Source organism: Candoia aspera, chromosome 3 (assembly GCF_035149785.1).
Source record: "Candoia aspera isolate rCanAsp1 chromosome 3, rCanAsp1.hap2, whole genome shotgun sequence".
Lineage (NCBI taxonomy): Eukaryota > Metazoa > Chordata > Lepidosauria > Squamata > Boidae > Candoia > Candoia aspera.
The window spans coordinates 103,707,246-103,729,824 of NC_086155.1; the positions used below are offsets into that span (position 1 = coordinate 103,707,246).

A 22,579-nucleotide genomic window follows, 5' to 3' on the forward strand; every position below is an offset into this window, starting at 1 on the left:
GCCTTCAGTCAGCAGAGGTGAAATCATGCTATGAGAGTGGAAAGTCTGCAACATTAACTTAAACTATCTGGAAAATGCACCTACCTTAGCTCAAAACAATTATTTCAAATTTGAGAGATGTTTTGAGCTCAAAATTTTTCAGATTCAAAATGTATTGCACATCCCTAATTCCTAATTCCTAGACAAACTGACTCAAATTAGATGCTGTGTTGAATAATAAGCAGAAATTGCCTCCTAATAACATAACTGAGTTGTTGCTGAGGAAGGAATAAAACTTGAAAAACTGAGACTGAAAAGAGCCTTAAAATTGCTTTATCTATCTAACCTGTACTCTGAGATTTCTTAGTGAGAATATATTATAGATCAGAAGAACAAAAGGGCTATGTATGTTTGCACATTGTTATGAGATGTTAATTGCACATTCAATGCCCATAATCCAGTGTGTTGTATAGAATTCCAGTAAAACTTTGGACTGCTAGAAAATGTAACCATCTTGCTCTAAGAAATTAAAAGAAAAGCAAGCAACAGTAACAAAAAAGAAAAAAATGGATGCAACTAAATACATGGATGCATTTAAATATGAAGACAACAAATACTGTGCATAAATGCTCAGCCATCCTAGATAAATAGATGGGGAGCTTGCTTTCTATTGGAATATTCTGGCTGTAATTGTGGCTGGGATCCCCTGTACGTGGCAAAGAAAAGGTGACCCCTGGCTATTGAATCTGCTGTTGTTTCAGCCAGTAGTTCAACCTCCAGTACTACCCCCCCCCACCCCAAATGATAAGGCCTGGGGGAAAACTCTGAGAAGGGAAAATGAATTAGCTCAGTCATAAAACATTTTTTTCTTCCACATAAGATTTGTTTGGGGGCATTAACCACAATATAGGAAGCTTATGCCTACCACGCTTAACTGTTTGATTTTTACTTTCCTGTTGTATATATTACATATATTTTTGTTGCTATCAAAATTCATAATAATCCTACTCAATTAAAAAAACTGTAATAACGTGTCAAGAGAAATAAAGAAAGCTATGGCATTAGCCAACTCACAGCACAGTGATATATACATTGACTTCTCAATATCCCTGGGGTGCTGTTACTTTCTACCATTAATTATAGTTTGCCTGCTAAACTGACTCATTCAAACTTGCATAATGAGATGATATTCTACCACCTGAAGCTTTTTAGTGGCTCATTATGCATGTTGAATAATTTCTAATAGCTAGGCAAGAAGGACAACAAAGCCATCTGAGTGATACTTCAATAGAGCTTTTAGTTGCATATTCCTGTTTACAAGTAACTGTATTACAATCTTAGCGGCAAATTATTTAATGACATCCCATGAAGGCATGCAAAAAGCATGAAGAGGGAGTAATGGTTTATGTCATTTCTTCAAATTTCACAAGTCAAGTATATGACAGGAGAACCTGAAACTATTTTTCCAGTCCAATAATGCTAAGTGTCTCAGCTGGAATCTGATGTGGCCTGTTTTCATTTAAACCAATTGCTATTAAGAAAACTGTATACCACAGAATAGGATGAGAGCCAAAGCAAGGCTCTAAAAAACATACTGTACATAGTCAAAACAGCTGACTGACATTAGATGTTGTATAATAGCTTTAATAGTGAAAATATCTCACTACACAGATTCCAAAGGAGATTGAGCAAACACAAAAATATGCATGCTCGATTTACATGCTGCCTAAATGGTTTATTATTTCTTGCAAGCATAAAAAGTGAATTAAATACAAAACAAGATATACTGTAGGTAATGAAATTTTAAACTGATAAAAATATTAAAATTAATCATATTTTTCCTCTAAAACGCCACATTATTTTTTCATGAGCATGAGGAAGGAAAGAAAACACAGTACTGTATATTTTATGTTATGTTATGTTATATTATTTTATTGAAATGTACATGGCCATTTCTACCTTATACAAGATAGTTCTAGGGGGCTCACAATAATAATAAAAACAGAATAAATAAAACAAAACAACCTCACAACACCACATATCCCAAGCACAGTGCCACAACATCACATAGACTCCCATGCTCTTAAATTTGCTTCATTTATTTCTTACATTTGCTTCACTTCTGTTTTGTTTTGTTTTGTTTTAATCCATTCAATCGTGTCCAATTCTCAGAGACTGCCTGGACAAGTCCTTGCAGTTTTCTTGGCAGGTCCTTGCAGTTTTCTTGGCAGGTTTTTCAGAAGTGGTTTGCCATTGCCCTCTTCCTAGGGCTGAGAGAAAGTGAGTGGCCCAAGGTCACCCAGCTGGCTTTGTGCCTAAGGTGGGACTAGAACTCCTGGCCTCCTGGTTTCAAGCCTGATGCCTTAACCACTACACCAAACTTGCTCTGCTTCACTACTATCCTAGCCCAAAACCTGAGTGAAGAGCCAGATCTTCACAGCTCTCTGAAAGGCTAATAAATTGAGTGCCCTCTGAATCTCAGTGAGGAGGCTGTTCCATATTTTATGGTATAGATTCTTGGTACAGATTCTATATATGGTATAGATTCTAGCATTTGATTCATTCACTGTGTTAAAAAGCATACCAAATCCTGGTCACAAGCAACTAGATCTATCAAAACAGACGGGGTTTCCATTTAATTATCTAGGTAGCATTTTTTCTTGTGACCAATTGCTATTGTTTACATTGTTCAAATGTTAACAAAAAATAGAAAAAATGTTCAAATCCTGTTCTGGAGCTCTTGGGGGAAAAATCAAATCTTTCATTTGTGTTTTAGACAAAAAAAAGAAACAGGAACTCTTAGTATTTCTTTCCTTCTCCATAATATAGCAGAAAACATCTTTTCCAAGTCAGAGAGAGAGAATGCTATAGGTGTACAGCACTGTATATTTATAGGTTCAAAATCACACCTTCCTTATTTTTGTCTCACCTGGGTATTAGGTTCACACCTCAGCATGTGAAGCATGTATGCAATAAATAATTATATCTGCAAATAGTATTATCAGATGTAGTATTGTAAACCCTTTCCATATTTTTCTTATACAATTCCAAACATTTAAAAATTAACTTACAGTCTGAGTTTTGAGATTTTGCTTCAGGAGGCTGCTAATTGTATTTGGACAACTCCTTCACCTAGTAGAGATCTTATATTATTTTATTCAAGGCAAGGTAAGTTATGTGACAATCAAATGATCTCACTATCATATAACTATTAAGATACAGATTAAGCAGACAATGGAAATATATCCAAAATATAGTGAATGATAAAACTTAAATTATTTAATTGTTAATATGGAATATTTCTGTAACCAAAGTGATAATTTTACTCTAACAATATAATTAAGCCTTTTTAGCCACAAAATTATTATAAGACGATGTAATTGACTTCTTAAAATCATAATTGTGTTAAAATAGGGTATGGTACAAAGTATTTGCTTAAGCTCTTGCCCATCAGTGTATCTCATGAAACATGTCAAAACAGATACTACTGAGTGCAACCTGTCCCAATAAATCTTCAGACTTGAGCAATGTTCCACAGCATACTTAGAATCCAAGGGATTTTCTCTCTTTTTTTTTTTTAACAGCTGCAATAGCAGTCACCTGAATCTCAGCCAGAAGCACTATTATGAACAGCAGTGAAAAGTAAGGTCAGAAAAGCAGGGCACAGCACAGAGATTTGTTGATCTTAACCATTGAACTTCTAGATTAAAACTTGTTTAGACATCAAGTATTAGACACTTCTGAATTCGGCCCTGTTCTTCAAGATTTTTCAGGAAAAACCCAGTTTACGGTATAGAAAGAAATCTAGTAAATTACAAAAATAAACTGTCTTGATCTGTTCACACTAACAGCATATGCTTAGGTAAACAAATACTGAGTAATCAGCAGACAATTAAGTGCAACAACATGCTCATAAATCATAACCTAATGGGAACTCAGACTGCTGTTCAGTACTCTTTCCTATCTTACCTAGAACTTCCAAGGCAAATTGGAGCCTTTGTGTATAATATTTAAGGTCCAATTTACATAAAAAGAGTGCGGCACAAAGTGCACAAACAGCTAAGACAGATAAAATTTATTCCAATACCTTGAAGTTTATAGTTAGGGTTTATAGAAGGAGACGTTCTAAGCACCTGGAAAGCAGCAGCTTGACTTTGAACAAATTCAGTTCAGAGAAGCACCATGAAAAGATTATTGCCCAGTTAAAAAAGAACTTGAACAAAGTATTACACAAAATAGTGTCAAGCAGACCACAAAAGAGTTCCTAGACTTTAAGATACCAACTTAAAAGAGCAGTTAGCACTATCCATTTGTATAACAAAACCAAAACCAAACCATAGCTCTATTATTGAATCAGCATTTATATGTGTGTACAATTTCACAGCTCCAGTTACAAGTCAGTATACCCTCCTCTCACAATGTTAAGTACCTATTAATGACATTTTTCAACTACAAATCCTTACTGTATCTTATGTTAAAAAAGTAACAGATACCAATGATTATGATTCTGTTCAAATACATCCATAGCTTAAATAGTGAAAACAATTTCAGTTAATGAATGTCTTACTACATTAAGTCCAAAGTTACTTTTTTGCCAATGTTAAGTGATCATTTCCTTGAACTGTAAACCCAAAATATAAAAAGCTAAGCCTTTATTCTGAAAATGTGCATTTGTTGACAGGTCTGGCAGTGATATGAGTACACTGGATTTACTTAAATTAAGTTGGCAATATGGGCAGCATAGGTCTTTATTTTATTTCTGAAACAACTTACTATAATTAACATGAATAAGCAACAGTCAAATATAGACAGGATTCACTGCACTCTACCAATTAAGTGTACTTAAATTACTAGTTAGAAAAATTTAGATAGACAAACCGGGAAGCTAAGTTTTGAAGTTGGCGCCAGAAATCATAACACTCCAAGCCAGAAAAGCCAACTCTACAGTAAACATGCCAGGTATGATCTATGTCAGGCACTTACTCACATGATTTGGAATTTCAGCAACAACTATGCAAACTAAATGAAGGGGTTTTCTGGAGTAGTTTATACTGAGCAGATGAGTTATAATTAAGAATATGCTGCTTTTTTTAGTCCAAGATTTTTTTTAAAAAACTGTACAAATACATTATCCAGATAATATAGAAAAAGAAGGGAAAGACAGTTATCAAGATGGCAAGTAGTGATTGAGATTTGGGAAGTAATGTTCATTTACCCATTTTTTTAATAATCATAACTCTTTTCATCTACATTATATTCAGCAGCTGTTTCTAAACATCTGGATTAGATTAGAATAATTAAGAAGCATAAAAATTCACACTCACAGAAGTAACCTTTATTTGATAGCTATATACACTCATACCTTCAATATGATAGATCTCAAATGCAAAACAGAGTAGTTGATAAAGAGGTTGCTAACAGCACATCTTGCACAATACATAAATAATTATTACAGTTGAGAAAAATATGCAGCAAATATTCTGCTCTAATCCTGCAACTGCAACAGTGGATAAATGTTTTCCAGTACTGAGAAGGCACACAATTTTGGACAATAGCCATGAACCCAACTGAATAAAAGCCTTTCATGTTCTTCAACATCACCTGAGATACTATTTTTTCCTTAATGAATGAGCATGAATTTAAGAAAGAAGACACAAATGAGATTGACAAGTCCTATGACTGCCTCCATTATGCTACAAAAGTTATACCTTTCTGTTTGATAAGCAAGCTGAAATAATGGGATCTGTAACAAAAGACTTGTGTTAAGACACCACAGAGATTTATCTTTGGTGAGTGAATATAGCAAATTCACCTGAAACATACCCTTTTAAAATGGATTAGCAGTAGCTCCTCTAGCTATATGAAACAGCTAATGCAATATATTTCATTATCTATCTTCTCCATGCATAACACAGGTAGCCACTGACTGTGTTCTACAAAAGTTCCCATGCAATGAAATAAATTGCAATTATTATTTCACTTAGGCTTCTATACTGTATATATTATTTTATCTCTCTCTCCAGTAGAAAGATATTCGTGTTTAACCTTTATGAAAATCTGTAGATATGATGCAAACTCATATCCAATAATGGAAAACATTTTTTTCAGGAGCCTACTTCCAGAAATAGATTATTTCTCAAATCAAGTTTATACCTACTGTTTTGAACAGTGTATTAAGAAAACTTGCTGACATTTTATATCATCACATAGCAACTAAGCACCCATCCTGGAATAAAACAATGGCAAATCACTTCTGTGTTGCTGCCAAAAATCAACAACCCTGCTTGAATGTGCATCTACAGTATGAAGTAACAGAAGCTGAGCTTGACTTGAAGCAGACTTTACCTTTATTATAAAAGTACAGACATAGTACTGCTTTTACAACGGGGGCACTTATGCTACCAAAAGAAATAATGCTTCAGTATGAGACTTTTTTTAAGTGGCCTTGTAATTCTCTAATTCCCTGTGAATGGGACTATGACAGTATTTACACAATACCAGAGAAATATACTGGACAATACCAAGAAATATACTGGAACATGCTGCTCTGATTGCTCCCTTTGGGTCTTTTTATGGGTAGGCTCAGCTAATAAACCAGGAATTTTTCTGAAGAAATTATGGATTGTCCTCAAGTTGCTTTTTTTCTCCCAGAAGGAGTCCATAGAAGTACATGCAAGAAGCATGTAACACCACACTGCTGGTTCTATAGAAGAAAGATCCAGAGCAGCACGCACCATCATGTCGTTGGCACATTTATAAGCCTAAGATTGAACCATGCAATCAGTACTTTTATATCTTTTCGAAAATACTGATATCTGCTTAATGCTAACATTTCTTTTATCTGCAGAAGGAAATCTGATCCGGTATAAGCTTGGATGATATCTTACTTTTAATCATCCAATCCATCAATAAAAAGATTTAAATTATTCAATGTCATTTTAAATCAAAACATAAATATCTACAATAGCTTGGATTCTAAATCTTTTTGCCTCAGATGGAAAGGAAATTATAGTTGTTTGTTTATCCTACAGTACAGAAATAAATCTAAATCTAGTGACACTGCCTATATATATAAGTGTCTGGCTGGCCAATCAACATTTGATGGTAGTTGCTGAGGCTATCACTACCACAGTAATTATGGGGAAAATCTGTGTTTACTTTCATGGATGGAGTCTGAATGATTTTCGGTATGAATCCATATCCCTATAATAAATTGCAGACTGAAAATAGGAAGCACTGGAAAATTTCTCTGTGTGAGCAAAATGGCCGAACACTCATAGATAAAACTTGTTTTTCTACATGACGGGGCTTGCTTTCTGACCCTGAGATGAACAACAATTGAACTGCAACATGCTTGGGGCATATAATACTATCTATCGTAACTGGTAACCCTTGGATTTTTTCAGAAGTATTCAGGAGAAGAATGCTCAATTCTGCATTCAGGACAAGTTAGGACTTTTAACAGTAGAAAAGCTCCTTCAGAGAGGTTACTGTCTATAAGTTTATGCAGCTACTTATATACAGTTCCAGCTGGTTGAGCATATAACATTATTATACGGTCTACAGTGCTGTTAGAGAAAAAACTCATCCAGAGGAGCTATCCAAGGTACTGTTTCTTGCTGCCTTTGCACTAGAAGGTCTTTGTGCAGATTTTTGTCTACTGTTCTTTTCTCCTGAAGTCACCTACAAGTACCTTGCCTGCTATAACTTTCTCAGCAAGCCTCTGGTTGCCATACATGGGCTACTATTTCCTCTACAAAAAACTTTCTATAGCTATGCACAATTATAACCAATGTTCAAAACCAAAGCTCAGTGTGAACTATGATTAACTTCAAGATAAGAAGTTCTTCATTTCTACCTATAAACCATGTAAGTAGAAAATAGTGGCAGAACAGTAGAATCCAAAGTATGATGGATCCTATGCATGCTGGGATAAATATTTTGAAGAATATAGTTCCCACCCCCACCCCCTTTCTGGGAAAAGGTGAGTAGGCAACTTTTTGGAATGCAACCAAAGCTAGCCTCAAACTGAAGGAAAGCTCAAAAACATTTCTTAATTTTCAGAAAGCTGGGAAAACCCATGAAGAAGAAAAATTTAAGCAATTTGCATAGGGAAAATGAGTTGTTAAGCTGAAAGTACAGCAATTCAGTAGGAAAGCCAAAGAACAGATCTCTGCCTTTTCTAAATACCAAGTGATCTACCAACTCAGTGTCCAAATGAATTCAGTTGAGTAAAATGACATGAAGATACCATCTTCTCTTGTTAGTGGATAGGAAACTGACTCTTGGACAAGTGTGGCCATATCATAAGCCTCTGGCTGCAAACTGCCCCATAGCTGAGGATACTTCACCAAGTTGTATGCCACCACTTAATGAATGGGATAGTTTGTCTTTTTCTCTACATTTTTTTTTTTTTTTACTGTTTCTGGGCGACTTCACAAACTAGTGATTTGTGCTGGAAATGCTCAAAATGGATACCTCTTCTCCTCTTGGTAAATTCCTCTTTCCCAAGGTCTTCCTCATCATTGCCATTAGGATTACCATCTCATCCTCTGGCTGGCATTCGAAATATTATCCTGAAATTTAGGGTTGCATACAATGACCAGTTGGTATACCTTTTTCCTAGATAACTGCTCAAATTAGTCCATTATGCTTTCATCATTTGTTGACCCACTTCTGGTTTGAAGTGGAGAGTTTTCATAGAAATCACAACTGCTTTAGGTACTTCTACATGTCTTATCTACCCATCTTGATTCAGGTCCCTTTCAGTTATTTTGCTCTCCAGCTCCCAGAAAACCTAAACAGCATTGTCAATTGTCAATTATTTTGGAGAATTTCAATCCCAAATACGGAGGCAGTTTGGTCTAGTGGTTAAGGTGCTGGGCTAGAAACCAGAAGTCTGTGAGTTCTAGTCCCACCTTAGGCATGAAGGCCGGCTGGGTTACCTTGGGCCAGTCACTCTCTCTCAGCCCAACTCACCTCACAGAGTGGTTGTTGTGGGGAAAATAGGAAGAGAAAGGAGTATTAAGTATGTTCACTGCCTTGAGTTATTTATAAAAAATAATAAAAGGCAGGATAAAAATTAAATAAATAAGTAAATAAATTTGTTATTCATGTGTAATAGTGAAGATCACCTAAAGAAGAAAATAGTGCTGGTGTAAAGATTTTGGTGGCTTTCAAGATGGACTTCACAACCACTATCAGTTGCAATAGAGCATCCTGCTGATCCTGAACAATCGGGGTATTGCATATCAAAATTCTAACTTATGTACAAGTCTTTGTTCTGCTATCATGAATCCAGTGTCAGAAATACAGACTTCCCCATATCTGAACCTTGGGGCTGTAGAATGCCAAACACTGCCTCTAACACAGAAGCTGATTACTCCTGATGCTGTGATTGTAGTGATCTGCAGTATTAATGAAATTCTATGCAAAAAAATGTTCAGCCACTGCACTGTATTAAAACCCAGAACATTTTTCATAGCAAGATGAAAATCTTGGGCCTTGCAGTTAATATTCACAATTCCATCTCTTTGCACTGCCTTCAACATGAACTGTTCTAAACTCTCCACTGGTAAGCATACAACCATGAGTAAAATAATGACTGGCCATCTATCCCCTCTTATTTCTGATACTAGCCAATGATCATCACATGAAGGACTGTCCATCTATATACTGGCTTCAAGTCCAAACTTGCTAACTCCAGCTACTACAAGAGCTTTGTATGGAACAAATGTATTTTAAATATTAAACACTACCTTGCTTGGATTTAGATTATTGTTAATGTCAACTGCTCTAGAAAAGCCATAGGTAACCACAAAAAAGAAGAAAAAAAGTGGAGGAGTATTGTTGTCTGAAGTATCCTCAAATTAAAATCACTGATTATTAGGCTGATGTTGTTTCCTTTATTCCCTAGATAATCAGTATGTATTCTGCAGTAGAAGTCATTAGTGTAGCTTCATTACCTGCTAAAAAATAAGATTATTTTGTTGAAACAGATGGGTTTTATTGATACCCAAGGATATAGCTTCAAATGGGGAGGCAGTGAACTGCCTATCAAACATGCTTAAGAAGGTTGACCTTTAAAATATTAATATTTCAAGGTTGTTTTCTAGCCTGTTCAACTGTATTTCTTTAGCCTGATATGCTTGGAGACCAAAGAAGGGGTGTTTGATGGGAAATGATTACACTAAATGAGATGTAATTATCACGTTTTCAGTTAAATGCTTTATTGGCTTGATACAGTACTTCAATGTAACCCACTCACTGCCCATGCCCATAAATACCTTATCCTTCCCTTAGTTTCTGTACCAGATTGAAGAGGATTCTGGAAAAGATGTCAATGCCAGAGAGCAAAAATAACCTTAAATATTCATATATTTAATATGCTTAATTTTCCAGTTTTAACTACATTTTGAAGAACACAATCATGAATCAAATAGAACAATCAGTGATCAAATAGTTAATATGATTTCATGAAATCCATTCAACAAGCCTCATGGACTGGGAGGTTTGAACTTTAAAGATTTTGGAACATATTGTGGAAACTTCTTTTACAGCTTGTTTATTGACACGTAAATTGAGGACTGTAGTCTGTTTCCCTCTTAATAAGCAAAAATTGGAAATGAAGAACAAATTCTGGCTTGTTAGGAAGTGAACAGGTGAGAGTTCCCATTTTGTACATCATATTAAAGAAACAAACCACAGAAGTTGGTGTAGCTGCTCCCATTGGCAAGAAGTTCCTAGCCAGAATTATTAAGCACAGTGTTTATTTATAAGACAGCATTTTGAATTGTGAATCAGCATGACAAGCAACTGAAGATACTATAAGGGGCAAAAAACTTATCTGAAACAGCCAATAAACTGATACCATTGCATACAACCTTATTGAAATAGTGTGATTTATGATCCTCCATCAATAGTTTGGATTGGTAGAGAGCTACTTTAATCCTCAACTAAACATAATTAACAAATTGGAAAATATTTTTAGAATTATGCATTTCCTTCACTCCTAGAGCAAAGTCCTTTCTTAACTATGACTAATCAACTTACCAGCATTATTTTAGCAATTAAGATGAACTTTAGTTTATACAAAACAGCATCTTAAACTTTAATAATCTTGTCTACCTATTAAAATATATTTGATTACTGATTTAGGTGGCAATTTTGTGTTGGAACTATTATAAGCTGCCCAGAGTCACTCGCTGAGATGGGCAGCTATAGAAATCAATCAATCAATCAATCAAATAAATAAATAAGCAGAGATTTATTATATTTAAACTTGAGTTACTTAAGCCTTCAAAACTTAAACTGTTAAATAAAATATTGAGATCAGGTCACTTTTTAGTCTTGTTCTTAACATCATGTTCTGTCAAGAAACTGTGCAAAATTTAGTCAATGCCAGTTCCCATGAAAGTTAAACAACTTGCTCCTTCTGTTACAAGTCAGCTGTTATCTATCTTGCCATGTTTCAGTCAGAATAATCCAAAAGAGAATATGTTTGTTTCAGTACTGCTTTTGCTTTAAAAGAGTTCCAGGTATGATACATTGGTTAACATAATTTTCTTGCAACTCATTGCTTATCTTGATCTTTCTGGCTTTGGGAATTTGCACATTGATATAGAACTGTGGTTGGTGTGGTGGACAAACAGGAAATATAGGTAGTCCTCACTTAACAACTCTAATTGGGACCAGAATTTCTGTCGCTAAGCGAAGTGGTCACTAAGCAAAACATCACATGACTGCACCACTCAGCAACAACTGTTCTGGTAGTCCCAGTTGTGATTGTTAGGCCAGGGCCCCTCCGTCATTAGACAAGGACCTCATGCTTCTCCTGCCCTGCCATGCTCACCTCCACTTCAACTCCCTCTACCTGCCTATCTCCCCCCTCATCTCTGCCCTTTTGGCTGCCCTGCACTCTGCTGCCCCCACCGCCCCCAGCTGACCTTTGCCATCTTCCTCCTGCTGATGATGAGGCATCCCAGCTGAGGCAACTGCTGGGCCTCGCTAGGCCTCTGCAACACTGTACATGATCTCCCCACAGCCTCACGAAGGGCTGGTAGCTGCCTCAGCTGGGTGCTCCTCGTCAGGAGGAGGAGGAAGATGGCAAAGGTCAGCTGGAGGCAGCAGGGAAGCAGAGTTCAGGGTGGCCAAAAGGGCAGAGATGGTGGTGAAATAGGAAGGTGGGGGAGTTGAAGTGCATGCTGTGATCATAAATGGCCATAACATGTGTATGTTCAACTTACAATATTCCCTATATTATAACTTCCCATCCCTATGAAAAAAGTCACAAAGTCTCAAAACTCCAAATATGTCCACCATCCCAAAAGGACATTTTATTAACAATAAGTAAGTGTACACTTTCCCTATTCCCTTTTTACAAATGCCAGCTGCATCTGTAACTACAGATGTAAAGGGCGGGCCACTTGAAGATGATTGAGTTTCTACACTGCATTAAGTTATGACCTGCTTAAATATTGTTCACAGGGTAAGCTGCAACTTGCAGGGTTCATATAGCAAGCTAAGCCATAAAGGAGGAGTGGATAACCTTTTTTCTGTCATCCTTAACAGCGATCTATTGGGGGCTGAAAAAAACAGTGAGTGGTCCAAAGCCAAAACTGGACAGAAATCCCTTATCTCACCAATACCACTTCTTTTCTTATTAGTATTCTTTTCTCTCTCTTCCAAGTTTCAAGGATAGGATAAACAGCTCTTACTAGGTAACTCATCCATTCCAAAGCTATCTTGTGCACATTATAATGACTAACTTCATATAACACTGTTAACCAAAACAAGTCACATTATAGCCTAATATGATGTCTGAGAGAACCAGTTTGGTGTAGTGATTAGGACACCAGCTGGCTGACTTTGGGCCAGTCATTCTTTCTCAATCCTAGAAAGAAGGCAATGACCAGTCACTTCTGAAAATCTTGCCAAGAAAACTGCAGGGACTCGTTCAGGCATTCATCAGGAGTCAAGACTTACTCAAAGACAACCCCCCCGCCCAAAAAAAAGATTTCAGAACCTGGTTAGTATGCAAGTTGACTTTTGTTTCTTTGTCAACTGTAGTTTAACAAGTTGGGATTGTTATATTCAAACTGACACACCATGTCTGATATAAACAGAGATTATTAAGGAGAGTTATAACCCAGTAGCAACACAGCTGCAGCTGGACAAGCCTGAGCAAAGAGAAAGGTTTTAGCACATCTACATGTTAGCACATGTCTTCACAGACTTCCCTTCAAACTAAGATGTGAACAGACAGCTAGAAGCAAAGTCACATTTAATGTTTTTAAGTGGCTTTACATTCAAGGGCAAACAAGAAGGAACATTCTGACCACCAGAGATACCTGCTGCAAAACACAACCTAGACACTAAATTTCAGTGTGAAGTATGATAGTGCAATAAAAATGAAATAAAAATGTGCAGCACTGAGCTTTTTCTTTACTACTGGACTTCAGCCATAATCAAGGCCCTTGCAAGATTCAACTATATATGAACTGATGAACCTAGTAACCTTATTCTTCTAGTTACTTTTATCCTTCACATTGCTGAAAGATTAAGGACAATGTCATGAGTAAGGATGGCGAGCAGCGGGCTCCCATCCAGGCTGTAAAGCGCATGCGTAGCAATGAGGAATTAGGTAGTCATTCCAAGAGACACAGATCGGGCCGCCTTAACCTTTGGGGTTTATATGTCTGGGTTTTTCCCACGCTTCTTCAGTTTGTTAGGATTCTGTTATGTAGCAGTTATAAAACACTAGAGACCTGTTCCTTGTCTCAGTGTGGTTCCTGGCTGTTAGGACAGACAAGTACTCTAACGGCTTATCACCAAACTTCATGCTTGATTACTCACATACTAGTAAGATTAGCAGTATTATAACATGCATATCATACAGTACATAACTTTTAAACTTCCTTCCCAATCCATGCCATGTACTTAAAAAAACTTGATTTATACTAAGGAAAAAAATTTTTGCCCAGGGCAAATGTTACTGAAATATAAATCAAAGTACTGCCATCTCACTACAGTTAACTGCACAGTAGAAAAACAAAGCACACATATACTAAAAATGTATTGTACATATCCCATCTTTCTTATGTATAAAGTGATGGCATTAATGCAATAAACTACATTTATTGTTCACAGTAGCATAAAACCCCTAACATGCTTAATAACCAATGAAATGTCCAATGCATAGTTTTCACTATGAAATACAATGTCTGAAGTCCCAATATGCCAATTTTGGGTACAAGAATATTAATGCTCCTGTTTCATGTACTTGTCATTACATAGATACTCCTGCAGCTCCTGAACACAGGTTCACAAATTAACCATACACTGTCACAATTAATTTAGCACTGGGCATGTTCATCTGGGGGAAAAGGTTAATTTGAGGTTAATCTCGAAATGTTCAAGCCTGAAAAAGATGGACAACAGGAAGTAGTTGACTTTTATTCTGTATGTTTTTACTTACTTTATTTATTTACTTTAAAACCACAGAATCGTAAAAGCAGCTACCTAAATACTCCCTTTGGCATTCTTCCTACAATAACCACCATGGGGTACAACAGCAAAGCAAATCAACAAAATGAAACTGGCATTTATGTCATGAACTACATCACAGGAGAGTAAGGTTTCTTTGGAGGGTTTTCATATTGTTACAAGAATTCTAAATCATTTCTATTTTCTTAATTTTTAGTACAAGGGCTCTTAATTTCACAGGCCGCTGGCAAACTATAGTTTGATTATTTAAAAAGCTACAAAATGCTGTTAAAATATATTCATCATCCTTCAAAGAGTAGAAAGTAGTGGGTCTTTAAATCTGAGAAAAGGATGAAATGTGAATTAATTAAACGTGACAGAAGTGTATTTTTACAGCAAAACACTAACATCTCATTAACAAAGTAGGCAAAAAAGTGCCCATAGTGACGGCCCATGCTAAAATCAGAAGTGATAGTATAAATGTTTATTGACAAACTGTATCCTCATGATGCAGGGTTATAATGTCCCACAAATAGTTAATGGAAAGTGAGAACAGTTATTTCAAGTTTTAACAAACATAGACAGTTAAGCCCAAGCATAGGATTAACATAAAGAAATGTTAATTCTGAAGTGGCAAATTACTGAAATAGCAGCAATTTTAAGATGCCTTATCAGTAAAATTCTATTGCTTACATGTGAGCATTTGGTTTATGGGGTAGGGAGCTGTGAATTCTTTGTTTTTTATAGCTCTAACAAACATATATAGGGACAATGCTCCAATCTGGGCATTAAACCTTCCACAATTCCCTCTTCTTACATTTCTGAGCTCAAGCTCTGTAAACTTCCTTGGTTGTTAGACCTTCCTTCCATTTCCAAGAAGCATCCTTCTTTAGTCTCAGTTTGTTGGCAAGCTGCCTCTTCAATCACACTGGCTCCATTAGATGCATTCTGGTTTTCTTCCACACTGGTGCTGTTTGAAATTGTGCTTCTGTAATTTCTTTTTCAAGACATCCCAGCTGGCTACACTTTTGCCGTTAAGGTTTTTTACCCACTACATCTTCATTATTTCTCTTAGTGTATTAAAATCAACCTTTTAAAAATATATGGTTTATGTTTTGTTATTTTTTTTAATCAAGCTTTTTGTTAAAATCAAAAACTCTAACAATGCATGGCCAATTGTAGTCACAGTTCCAAGACTTTAATATTGTCAGTCAACTTCTCTCTGTTATTTAGGACCATATCCAAGGCAGCACATCCCTTAGTACCCATCTCTGCTCCTTTACATGCATTTTAACCCATCCAATTGTCCCATTAGAGCAACAAAGATACTAAGACATTTCTCAAGTATGGATAATTAGAATGAATAATATACAGGCATGCTATATATTCTCCCTGATGCTGAGAAGAGCTGTATTCTACTAACCAAATAAAGATAATCAGGGTCCAGCAAGCCATCTAGCTTAAGAGCATTTGCAAGGATAGAATTGGATTCCCTCGCTCTACCACTTCATACCACTTTGTAACATGTTCCCATCTAAGCCAAATCAAAGGTGCTGTAAGCATATTAATAACTTTCTCAAAGCAAGGTGAGAACACTCATTTGACTTTTAAAAAGTACACACAAAGTTGCAGAAAACTACAAAATCAATCAAATCTCTGAGCTTCCAAAATACAGTTCATATCGAATTACATTCATTTAATCTGCCTGTCAGAACATCGCTGAGGAAATGCTGGCAAATATTTCTGAATTTATGTTAATGTACTATAGTCAAAAGAGCCATTTACATAAGTTTGTCAGTCAATATTTGGAAATTAGATAGTTATGCTTTTTCTAGTCTATTCAGTTAAAATGCAGGTTGATCTCATATGTAATTGTTTTAGATAGGTACTATTGAGTCAGGCTTGACACCCAGTGATTGCATGGACAAATGTTCTTCATCTCGACTTGTCTCTAACATCAACTCACAGCTCTTTCAAGGCCACCCCAGTAATTTCCTTGTTTCTGTTCATCTATTTTATTGGTTGCTTTACTTTTCTTTCTACTTCCCATAACCTTGCCAAATATAATCATCTGCTTGCATCACCTGTTGAACTTATGTGAATTTCATTACCTCAAGGGAATAATCCAATGCTTCCCAAACCTGGGTAAATTACCCAAAATTGGGTAAAAGTGGTTTTTCCTTGGGTAACAAGACATTAACCCATTACCCAATCACAACAGGGACATTTAAATTGACTTAACGTGTTTTACCTACATTGGGTAAAAAGGACTTTCTGATATGTGGTTTTGGGTAATGAAGGAAAAAGTTTGGGAAGCACTGGAATAATCAGACTTTATTTAGTCCAGGATTGATTGATTGCTTCTTGCAATCCATGAAACGTAGTAACTGCCTCCAAATTCATAATTCAAAGACACCTATTTCTTTCTTACATGTTCAGTCTCCAGCTCTCACAGCACAGTATTACCAATGGAAAAACACTGCTTTAACAACTCCAATCTTCATTGTCACTGAAATGACCTTGTCTATATCTGTCATTAAATCTAGAAAGCAAGGCAGAATACTATCTATTCTTGAGCCAAAGAAAGCAAAATACCTATCACCTGCTGCTGAGAGTCTTTTGATTGCAGTGGGATAGAAATGTGAAAAAGATTTAAAGAGGAGTGTAACTATAGTGAATAATTTATTTATTAATCAAATTTATATGGCCACCCATCTCACAAGAAGTGACTCTGGGTATCACTTCTTGTGAGAAGTGAGTGTGAGAAGAGAGTGTGAGAAATAAAACAATCATTATTAAAATTAAATTATTATTAAAAATAAAAATAAAAATTCATGACCTGATTGCCACATGCAACTCTTGAGGCCTTATTTTATGACATATTAACACTTATATAAGCAAAAAGAACACTTAAACATTTCTAAAACAAAAAGCAAAAATGAAGTCAGTTTACTTCCATGATACCCCTGCAGTCCACAAATATTTAAAAATCTGCAGCCCCAGCCACTAAAAGATTCCACATACCTACTGCAACCAAAGTCAAGACTACTTAATGAGACACACTACAGGTAATGACTAAAGTACTGGACTGGCACTGGGGAAATCTAGGTTCAAGTTCACCCTCAACCTTTGTAGTTTACTGGGCAACTTTGGGATAGTCATTCTCGCTCAGCCAAACCTCAAAAGATGGCTGTTTTAGGAAAAAATGGGAGGAGGGAATGCTGTGTATATTCTGGAGCATCTGAAGGAAAGGTGTAATACAAATCCAACAAAAAAGTAAGTGACTATTGTATATGAATATGTACAACTTTTGATGAAAACTAGTATTTAGATAAATGCATTTCACCAGGGGAAAAAAGAATTCACGATTTTTCAAATTTAAAACTGATAGGGGAAACAGTAGCAGACTTTCTAACATTAGCCAAACTAAACACAGTGCTTTTACTAAATCTACCTCTACCTTATAACTACATAATTAGGGTTGTTAAACTTTTGGCTCCAGGGCAAAATTGGATATTTCATAAGCTATTAAATGCTGTTGTAGTATATACTCCATTCCTTTATCAAGTGGTTGTTTTTAATTATAATCCTCCTAATCCACCTCACTCAAAAGTAACTCCTTGAAAATTCTGTAAATTATGAAATTTGAAAACAGCAGTAAGGAAATAAACATTGATAATCCGAGAACCATAGGAAGCACTATAAGAAATTAGGTTAGTGCATCACCATCACATACGGTGTATCATTGTTTAAGTAATTGCAGTTCTATTCCTGAAAGGAGAAAGGCTCCTCTTAAAAGAAATTGACAGAGAGAAGAATAGAACCACAGACCATGCTCCCATGAAGTTTTAACATTTCAAATTAAATATTTAATATGCCACAGATACTGTGACATTGTTATCACACTCTCTTAGAGGTCAGAATTCTTGACCGCACATTTTTTTTCTTTGCAGTTAATTAATTTTTTCCCAGAAGAAGGCGAGGTAATGGTATGTGAGAATGACCTTCAGAGATGGAGGAAGAGATGCTGCCTAGGGAACGATCAGATAGAAGGGCGAGAGCCCACAGCTGCATAACAGGCACCGAAAGAAACTCAGAAAGGATCCTCCCTAACTTATCAGGCTGTAAAAAGAGACAGCGGGAGATTTGTACTTTCAGACATACAAGATTCTGTTAATGTAGCCTTGCAGTAGGGTAGAATTAGCTCATCTGGTTGTGTTTCCTGTCTGGTCTACCTGGGAAGGCTGACAGGCAATGACAAATTACTTTCATATTGTTGCCACAAAAATTACATAGACATGTCCATGTAGTCATCAGGAGCAATTCAAGAGAGTATTTGCCTTTCAATCAATATTTTAGTAAGTCTTAAAGGTCAGTTGTCAATCCTGTGTATACAATGAAGCAACTCACTTTTTAAAGTATTAAGTGTATTATTTTAATTATTCATTCATTCAATTTATATGACTGCCCATCTCAAATACATGACTCTGGGCAGCTAACAGTGAATAAAAACATAACAAAATTATAAATAACATATACAGCTGAGATAAAAAGACCACCCAACAACAATTAACACAATCACAATACCGGCACAATGATGCAACAAGCCCATTTCAACCCCAAACCACTGTAACGAACTTGAAACAACTATTTTGAATGTGAAATGGAACATTTCAAAATCAAAAAGTTCCAAATTTGAGAAGTTTTGCACAACGCTACTACCTTGCCAGTTCGAGATAATTTTGTCTATACAAAGGGTAATATCTGAATGCTTACAGGGAACTACTGAACTAAAAATTACTCAAAGAATTATAGCTTGCTTACCTTCTATAGAAGGGGCCTGGTCCTGAGCAGCATACAACATCTCTTTGAAAGCCTGTCAAGAAAGGAGGAAAATTAAATTTGATAGCACAAGCAAAGTCACTTTGATCTGCCTACTTTAAATCAATTAGCAATTAAATCCTTTCATCCCTTAAGGCAAACAAACAAAACCATGGAATGTGAATTTAATGTTATTTTACTTATTCCCAATGTCAAATGAGATAAATTCTACACATTGACCAAAAACATTTAGTACAAGGAACACATTGCCATAGAAAGCAAAGCTCTGCTATATTTTTAAGGTTCTCCATTTCCTATGATTATTCAAATTAAGCCTTGAAAGGTTAGTTGGGAGTTGAGGAAGAGAAGAAGCATCTCAGATTATATTAGCAGCATGAATGACCACAATAGTAGTCTATAATGTTATTCACTAAAATAATTAAGGTCACTGTTATTTTTTCTGTCATATTTCTACTAAATTACAATAGGGTACATTTTCTACTAAATTACAATAGGGTACATTTTATTTAGTGATAATGTTTGTAAGAATAGCAGGATTGAAAGAGATGACAACTGAAGTCATCAGAAAGTAAAAAAAACTTTAAATGTAAGACATGCAAAGAAGATAACATCATTAGATGAAAATATGGAAGACTCAGACAAACTGGTTATGAAAAGCCAGGTTAATGTTAAATATTAAGAGCCAAATATAATGTCAACCAGCATGCTTAGTGAACTTCCAGTTGATGGTGAAGAGATGATAGATGGTTTTGTTTTCTTGGTCTTAAGAATAAATAAAGATGGTAAGTGTGCTAGAGAAAGAATAAAAAGAAAATCAATGACAACTTTTGACAAAATTATAGATAAGGGCATCTCTATGATAATGAAGATCCAAATAGTTAACACTATGCTCTTTCAATTATAATGAGCTGTTATAAAAGCCAGACACTAAGAAGGGATGAGAGAAAAAAAGATAAATATCTTCAAATTGTGTATCTAGAGATTATTATTAAGAGCACCATAGAATGCAAGAAAAAAACAATCAGTCCTGGGCCATAAAAAGTGCTCCCTCAAGATTAGTGAGCAGCAAGCAGAAGCTCAGAGTTTAAACATGTGATGTGAACAAATGATGAACTAGAAAAATTATTCTTGGAGGTGTTGAGAAAACCAGAAACAGGGGAAGACAACAGATAAGATACATGGAAAAGATCAAAGAGATGACAGGACCGTCCTTGGAAAAGGTATGCAATATTGCGGGAGACAGGGTGAGATTGCAAGCATTTGTCCATGCAGTCACTAGAAGTTGAGTTCAACTCATGTGGCATCTAACTAAATGTTGAACTATGGATTTTAACTTAACAAATCAAACTTTAAGGCTTTAGCTTTTCATCTAAAAGTAAGCAATGAGTGATCAGCAGTCACAGTTTAGAGGGAAGCAAACAGCAGTATCAAAACAGCTCTGAAGAATTATTAGCTGAAGTTTATGGCTTTGCAAAACAGATACCAAGTCTAAAAGGACACCTGGAAATGAAGATGGAAAAATGGAAAAACAAATTGCTTTCAAAACTTCATCAACTGACCTCCAAATTGCAACCGATTAACTAAATACTGATCTACATCACAACAGTTTCATACTAATTCTAGAATTATGCTTTATTAAATGAAAAATTTATACAATTACAAGAGCCAAAGCCAATTCCCCATCAGCTGGGACATTTCCAACATTTCCATTTACTGTTATTACATTTAGCAAGTCAAACAAGTTATATCAGGAAAAAAGAGCAGAGTAAAATTGGTATCACTTTTTTTCTTTATCACTAACTCCATGCCTTGCAATATTAATTTACACTAAGCTTCAACAAGCAGTATATTTGCACCACATCTGTTGTTGAGTTTTACTAATGGCTCAAAAACATTTTGTTATATTCTTTTTAAAGAGATAGAAAAGAAGGATAGAAATTACTAGGCAAGGGCACATAGGGCCTCAGCCTCAAATCTATTTCCCAGGACTTGAAACTTCTATTTGTGCCAATGGAAGTATTTTTCACTAAATTAATTACCACAGGCAGGGCAGGGCTGCTTTTATTAAGGGTGGGAAGGATTTTGTTTCCATGCTTTAGTTTGCATAGCTCTTGTCAATGTTGTATCTTTCAGAAAAGGACACTACCAATGTAGCCAAAGGTTCAAATAATCTAACTTCCTTGTTTCTGTACAAATTGTACGTGTAAGCTTAAAATCAAGACATTTAACAGCCTAGACATAACACTGTTTTCCATATAACCAATGGAAAAAATTGTGTTAAAAAGAAGAAATAATGTCTTGCATTAGTTCTATATCTGAAACTTAACTTGCTAAACTACAAAACTGATAAAACTACCTTGATATTTAGAATTCAATTTGTAGCCTGGCACATGCTGAAGACAAGATTGTACTAGCAGATTTCTGATGACATCATCTTCTCTCCTTTCCCTTGCCATCTTCCATGTTCCTTCAGAATCTTCTCTGAAGGATTAAAGATCCTCTGAGGCAAACTGAACATGTAGGAGAGAAGGAACAATCTACCACCACCACTGCTGATGGAAGCATTCACCCATTACAGGTAATCCTCAGTTAACGACAGCAATTGGGACTAGAATTGCCTTTGCTAAGCAACACTGTCATAAGCACATCACATGACCATGCCGCTTAGCAATAGCAATTCTAACACTTCCAAACGCTGTCATTAAGCAAATCACTGCAGGTCATTAAGCAAGGATGTCACATGGTTGCCATTTGCGACCTCCTACCAGCTTCCCCATTGACTCTACTGGTTGGAAGCTGGCAAAGAAGGTTGCAAGTGGCCACCATGTGACCATGGAATGCTGTGACCGTCATAATCACAAGCCAGGCGCTAAGCACGGAGATCACAATCTTGTGACCACTGGGACACTGTGACAGCCAGAACTCCAGTAAGTACCACTCATTCAGTGCTGTCGCAAGTTTGAACGGTCCCTGAAAGACTGGTCGCTAAGTGAGGATCACCTGTATATTTTACCCCAATTTTTAAATATTAGTGAGCTAGAATTAAGTATTGCAAATTAAACCTTCTCAGGTTCTCATTCTTAAACTTAAAATAAGCCAACTCAGTTCATGAAAACTCCTGTCTCCTCTCCGACAGACTACTTTCTCCATAGGGACTAAATCAAGAACATGAAGATCGTTTTAGATACGTTCTTCTCTAATCAAATACAAGCAAAAAGAAAAAAGTAATAATATATGAACAGTAATTCAAACTCTGCAATAATTTTAAAAGTAA

At 35.9% G+C, this 22,579-nt stretch overlaps 1 protein-coding gene across 1 annotated transcript in view; it reads right to left on the minus strand.

Moving 5' to 3' along the window:
- Window positions 1-22,579, minus strand: part of XPR1 (xenotropic and polytropic retrovirus receptor 1) — a 115,600-nt gene that overhangs the window by 73,962 nt on the left and 19,059 nt on the right. Inside the window, exon 2 of the mRNA XM_063298456.1 lies at window positions 19,288-19,339. Coding sequence (XP_063154526.1) covers window positions 19,288-19,339 — 52 coding nt within the window. The remainder of the gene's footprint in view (window positions 1-19,287; window positions 19,340-22,579) is intronic.